General features: G+C 42.5%; 1 protein-coding gene across 1 annotated transcript; it reads right to left on the reverse strand.

Annotated features, from left to right (window-relative positions):
* Nucleotides 1-5,497: 5,497 nt before the first annotated feature.
* LOC109704755 lies at nucleotides 5,498-6,714 on the reverse strand. The gene is made up of 5 exons (XM_020225530.1): nucleotides 6,602-6,714; nucleotides 6,324-6,527; nucleotides 6,117-6,209; nucleotides 5,926-6,024; nucleotides 5,498-5,843 (listed from the first exon to the last, which is right to left on the reverse strand). Exons 2-5 carry the CDS (start codon nucleotides 6,402-6,404, stop codon nucleotides 5,625-5,627), a joined length of 492 nt encoding a protein of 163 aa, XP_020081119.1. The 5' UTR covers nucleotides 6,405-6,527; nucleotides 6,602-6,714; the 3' UTR covers nucleotides 5,498-5,624.
* Between the last annotated feature and the right edge of the window lie 6 nt (nucleotides 6,715-6,720).

Genomic DNA, 6,720 nt, shown 5'->3' on the forward strand with positions numbered 1-6,720 from the left:
TCGTCCACCCCGCTGCCGCCGCGATCCCACCCCCCACCGTTCTCCGTCGCCACGTACGTCGCCGAGCCCACGATCCCGCCCCTTGCCGACGCCTCGTCACCTCCATCGACTCGTCACTTCCCTTGCTGTGCCTCTCCCCCCACGTCGTTCCTCACCGTCACCGTTCGTCTCCCTTGCCGTCGCCAAGCCCAGCCCCATTAATGGTTGTAATTCATGGTATGCCTGTAATGGTGCACCTCGCTGTAATGTTGTGTAATGTTATGCACCATGCACATTACACCATGAAATTACACCATTTAATGTTTTAATGGTGCCCACGATTACACTATGAAGAGAGAAGAAGCACCTGCACGCGCCCACGTGCCCGCCCGCCACTGCCTGCGTGCCACCGGCCGCCGCCGCCCGCCCCGCCCACCCGGCTGCGCGCCCCGCGCCAGGAGCCAGCCCGCGAATCAGTGCCCTCCCCGACGCTGCGACGCCTCAGCCAGGCGTTCGTCGGCCCCGCGGCCAGTGGCTCGACCGTCACGCCGAACTCCAGCAGCAGCTGGACGAGTACCGAACTCGGCCTTGCGCACCGTGGTCGGAGTGCAGCAGGCGACCTGACGCGTCGACCGCGTCGGCTTCCTGGGCGCCAATCCGTTCGCCACTCCAAACCGCCGGCGCCGAAGCGTCCGCACCTCTTCCCTCCGCCGCTCGCCATCCGACAGCGACGACGACCGCGGCTGGGCGGACGAGGGGTCGCGGACGAGACGACGGTGACGTGCGCGCCATGGGCGCCGCGCCATGCCGTGGCCCGGCGACGACAGACCCGATGCACGATGGGTGGGGTCGGCCGCGTTGGGTGGCGGCGGCGAGAGGAGAGGTGTCTTGCGCGGTCCCGTGAGAGGAGTGTATCGGTGATGTGAGGAGGCATACGGTGAGAAGTGAAGGGTGAGAGGGAGCCGACCCGCTGCGATCCGCCCTCTTTTTTTTCGGCCGAGAAAAAAAAACAAACACCGACGAGAAACGAAGAGGGGAGAAAGAGAAAAGATGAAACAGTATAAGATATATTGGTCCATTTGCTGAAAAAGCGGACCGAATCTGCAACAAAACGAAAAAAGATGCCCACGTTTTGTTTACAAAAAGTCCAAAATAAGTGCATTTTTATGCATTGTCCTATAAACTTCTATACCTACAGAATTTACTCAAAATTTATCCCAGTTCCACCGACTCTCGTCCACAAGCTCTTAAATCGGGAAAAAAAAAAATCACAAATGATTAGTTTTTGGAAGTACAGAAATAAAATGAAATAAAAAAGCTTAGAACGATAAAATGTGTAAGAAAAATGTGGTGAGAAATATTTGTAACTTTCGAACTTTGAAAATGATTACCTAAAAGCGAGGGTCATGTGACTGATATTAGGAGTAATAGATGAATCCATAAACATTAATAATAAAATATGAATATTAGTCGTGACTTACAGTAAAGTAAAACATATGAATTAAATTGTCACGCCCGCGCCCGATCCCGCTACCGATTTGCACGTTCGGCGGCAGGGCGGACCGGCCGAACGGACAGGCCACCTCCCCTGTCGCCCAAGGCTAAACAACGATAGATCATGACAACAAGCCCAGGAAATCAACTTGAATAATACCACTGATCATGCACACCAGCGATGAGCACACAACAGTGGCTGAACAATACAAAGAGCTCAAAGCGTCACAAGTAGAAACATCAACGTGATAACAAAAGAGAAACTTAACTATTCTATACAACCCATTCAGCTCGATACTCATTGAATTGACAACTTTGCATTCTTCAAACTTATGAATAATAACTTACATTCTTCAAAAGATAAAACATTGTTTACATTTATCTCAAAATACCTCACATCCTATACATCATCTACTCTCAATACATGTATAGGGTAACTCTAATGCAAAATAGGAAAGTAAACTATCAACTAGCACTAGGGCGCTAAGCCCATAACGCGATCCTCTGCCGATCCGCTCTCGTGTGTACCTGTACCCCAAAACCACACGGGGTGAGAACTATATAAATATAGTTCCCAGTGGGTTCGGCCGCCGACTCCGCCGATCTTCCCACTAGGTCCAAGCTGGCACAGATAGATAGATAGAAAGATATATGGAAATACTACTACTATATCTACTATGCCATCAAATGCAAAGTATGCATGGAACATCATCTAGCAATAACCTACCATCATGCTAGTATGCCTCAACAGTGAAATAAATACAACAACAACATAGTTATGCAATGCACTATGTCTAATCAAGGTATGAATGCAATACTCTTATGCTATTCATGTTGTTACCCAATCCGCTAGGCTAACTTGCCTAAGATCTCAAATCTAGTAGGTGAAGAGCTACCTCACTCTTGTCTCACTCGACTCATATCTCAAGGGTCTGACCCAATCTCGTGAGTCCCAGGCAAAGAGCTACCCCGCCCCTCGCCCGACTCACATCTCAAGGTCCTAGGCAAAGGCTACCCCGCACTTTGCACGACTCACATCTCAAAGAACTGGCTCACATCTCAAAGAACTAGGCAAAGGCTACCCCGCATTTTGCCCGACTCACATCTCGACCTACTAGGTACAGGGCTACTCCACTCAAATCTCATAGGTGAACAACAGCAACAACTATGGAAGCAAGCTATCATGAACAACAACAATGAGTATGACTCAATAGGTACTCAAATCTCATAGGTGAAGGAATAGTATATCATGAAGGCATGAGCAATAAGTAAGCTACTATGAACACTAGTAAGCTACTATGAACAACAACAACAACTATAGAAGCAAGCTATCATGAACAACAATAATGAGTATGACCCAATAGGTAACCCAATCTCCAAGTGAACACGAGGTTCACAAGCAAGGCTCACATATCAATCTCCGAGGGATGCCTAGCTGGACGATCCCCGAGTACGCCTGCGGATAACAAGCGGCTATCCGAGCAGCAAGCACGGCTGCCTCTCTAGTGACCAAACTCCGGAGCGCACAACTTGAGGGGAGCGACCCCACCAAGCGCAGACAGGCAATGTGAGCGTGATCATCTCACGAGCAACAGCAACCTACCCTCTAAGGGTAATCTCATCATGGAATCAAGGTGTTCTTGTACCCAATCTCATAGTGTTTCAACTACACTAAGGTTCTCATGTCAAGGTTATCAACAATCATATGCCACTCATCATAGTTTTCTAAACTAGATGCCACTCGACATTTAGACTCATTTCAACACTAGTTACATCATACTAGTTCTTTAGCAACATAAGTATTAATCACCTCACATAGGGTCTAGGTCTTTATCATAAAGTTTTCATCATATAATCATCATGCATACTAGATCATGGATCAATCATAAAGATGTATAGCTACTAGCATGCAAATATGAGCAATGACTACAATCATTTAGCATCTAAATGCAATAAATACAATATGCAACTTAATCGATTAATGCACTCAACAAAGTTTAATCCACATTAATCATGCCCTTATAGGGTTTCACCACACTAAGTCTCAATCTCATGCATACTAGGTACAAGTATTAATCAAGTAACACTTCACTCCCACTAGCATGCCATGACATGTAACAATTGCCAACTAGTACCCTATAATGCAATATCCCAATATGCAACTTGATCAACGTTAACTAGAGTTTCTAGTACAACAACCAATCCATTACTAGTTCAAGTCATATGTATTTTTAGCACAATAAGTTCAATGCCACTTGTAAACTATGTCTTTAAACACAACGCTAGGTTCTTCTCTCATTTAGCATCATAGGTTTACCAATGTCATCTCATAATCCTTATGTCCATTACATCATATATCCATATCATAATACTATATTGATCATAAACATCATATAAGGATTAGGAATGCATGTATTGTCATCCTATAATGCATAGCAACATACAATATGCTACATGTGAACGGATAAGCACTAAGACATAGGAAGAAGCCCGATGACTTCGGGATGGCACTCCCCCACCTTTTATCGCGTTCCGATTGCTTGTCGTCACTTGCAATCGGCCTCCCGCGGCGCACGCCGCTCGGCTTGACCCAATCCGTGCGCGACCACCAAACGACCTCCGATCCGCGATCCGAAAATTAAAGGTCTTCGGTTTCTTGTTACGATGCTTCAAATCCGTTTTCAGGATTTTACGACGTCGCCTCGGCCCTCCAGGCGGAAACGAAGCCTAAACGTCCGTTTCTTTAATAACTTTGCACCGGCTCGACGAATCGCCGAACCGTCGCTTCCAACGCGTTCGTAGACCTAGCAATTAGGTAAACAGAGGGTTAAAAGAGATCAAACCCTCATATTTTGAAAGTTAGCATTTTGAGCCCTAGGTTTACAACTATGCAAGAAATCATTAAATTGCTCTATGATTCAAGCATTAACCATCTATTAGGCATCAATGGGTTCCACTAAAACCATTTCCAAAGCATTTAGACCTATCTTTAGAGATCTACCATTAAAGCCCTCATTTTGGAGCTCTTGGTTTCAATAGGTAAAAATCCACCATTAGAACTTAGGATCTAAGCATAAATCATCTTCTTAGCATCTAGGAAAGCTACTAATTCGTTTCTAGAGCTTAAAACCCAAGCAATAGAGAAATGCCATTAAAGCTCTTAAAGCTTACCTTCAAAGCATGCTCCAATGGAGAGGAAGAAGATGAAGTTGATGAAGATCAACTTCCAAGCTTACTTCTCCACCAAATCCATCCATTTTGGAAGAGATTTAGAGAGAGAAAGGGAGTTTTAGAGAGAGAGAGGGAGAGTTTCTCTCTCCTTCATTCCATGCGTGTGTGCGTGTGATGCTTGGGTGTGCACGGTTGAGGGGAGAAGAAGCTGTTGCTTCTCTTATAATTAACACCCCTCAAAACACTATTCATCCCGGGCAGCTTGAAATCTGATATCTTTCGCCGAAGCTCCCTGAATGTCCGTTTGAGCTTAAACTTGACAGTCATGTTCGGTTTTACTTAACTTAACAAGCTGACGATCACTGGCTCAGTTTTGACCCCGTTTGGTCACTGAAAACTGTACCGAACTGCAATCTTTACAGATAGCTTTCGGATTTTATTTCTCACTCTACAGGTGTCAGAAAAATATGAAACCTTAAATCTAGCCTCATAAAAATATTTCTGACTTATCCTCTAATTTTCATAATTTTCTGAGACTGTGCATTTTCTGTTAATTTATCTGCCCCGTCTCCAACAGAAAATTCTAAATCTTCTGTTTTAATTCCGATTTCAGCACAGGTCATTCCCAACTCATATTTCACTTCTCTAAATTCAATAAAAATAGTATCTCATACTATTTTTATTTATTTCTATTTTTATATTTAAATCCGGTATATTACATTACACCGCAACCTTACCGGAACCATTCAAATGGCTCTCCAACCAAATGGACACCGTAACCTCATGATTTTAGAAGTCCGGTACCTTACATTAATTAACTATGACATAGAGTAAACTAAATATATAACAGCACCTGTCTAAATTGACCATTAGGCTCCAAGTCCTGCATTTTGTTTTTCAATTCCACAATAGTTTCATTTTGGTTTCACAATTGTTGTTGCAATTTCTCAATTTCCTCTTTCATTTGACGCATGTTTCTTTCAGATAGTCTCATCCAATGTTGTTATTTGTATGCCATCAAAGCGAGAAGAAATCATTGGCTTTAGTAGCTCAGATGGTGAGGGAGCTAATCCCACACCACGCATATATCCATACTTATCTTTTCCTATCACATCAGAATATGCATCACCCTCCCATGCTACACGTCCATGCGAGTTCGAGGATTCTTGATTTTCTATAATCTTAGATTGTAGATCAGCCTATAAACAAAATTAATATTAGTACGAACTAATTAATTATTTTATCTATATAAATTTAAAATTAACACATCTAGAAACATACGGCTAACTTATCATTCACAAAATCTCCATTCTTGTACTTATGAGTTTTGAGATAGACTTCAGAACGTGTTGACTCTTTCCTCTCCAGATGTTTTTGCTTCTAAATAAATACTTGAATAAATTAATTTGACATTAACAACAAATAAAGAACATATGTACCATTATGTATACTCTAAAAGTAAATAGCATTACCATCTCGGCAGCAACTCGTGCAAAACTTTTTGTCCCTGCAGTATGTGTTGTTTCTTGCAATGTACGACTTCTTTTGTTTTTCTCACTTCGAAGCTAAAATAAAATTACTAATCAAGTTTGCAATAGAGAACAACATTGAAATTAAAATTCTAAAGGCATTTTATTTTAACTTGTACTTGTAATTAATATTAGTAAAACAATTCATACCTTGGCTGTTTCAGTTTTCCAAAAGTTTACAAGAGAAATCCATTGATCTCGCACTATATCTTCTAGAACTTTTTTGTACATTTCATCAAGACTTGCAAGGTCATCAAAATACCTAGCCTTTAAACTGCACTTGTAGTCCTTCCATTTTCTTCCCGCCGACTTGAAAATCCACTTCTCACAACTTTGGTGGTAGAGAAACTTTTTCTATAGTAAAAAATTATAAAATTAAAATTTTTGTAGGCAATTTATTAGTACATAAAATAATTATAAAGTATTACCTTCACTTGATTTAGAATATCTAGTTTCTTTTCCTTCTTCACATATCTCCAATCCTTATGACTCAAAGAACATAGCCCACCGTTCCTTGCTATAGTACCCAGAAATTGGCCTAACAGTC

This window comes from Ananas comosus, unplaced genomic scaffold (genome assembly GCF_001540865.1).
Source record: "Ananas comosus cultivar F153 unplaced genomic scaffold, ASM154086v1, whole genome shotgun sequence".
Classification (NCBI taxonomy): domain Eukaryota; kingdom Viridiplantae; phylum Streptophyta; class Magnoliopsida; order Poales; family Bromeliaceae; genus Ananas; species Ananas comosus.

Bases quoted from the DNA above. Each gene is read 5' to 3' on its own strand.
- LOC109704755 (XM_020225530.1), bottom strand. From the start codon at position 6,404: ATGTACAAAAAAGTTCTAGAAGATATAGTGCGAGATCAATGGATTTCT. The intron at 6,025-6,116 runs GTAATGCTATTT...GTATTTATTTAG, and splicing joins CACGAGTTGCTGCCGAGATG to AAGCAAAAACATCTGGAGAG. The intron at 5,844-5,925 runs GTATGTTTCTAG...TTTTGTTTATAG, and splicing joins TTGTGAATGATAAGTTAGCC to GCTGATCTACAATCTAAGAT.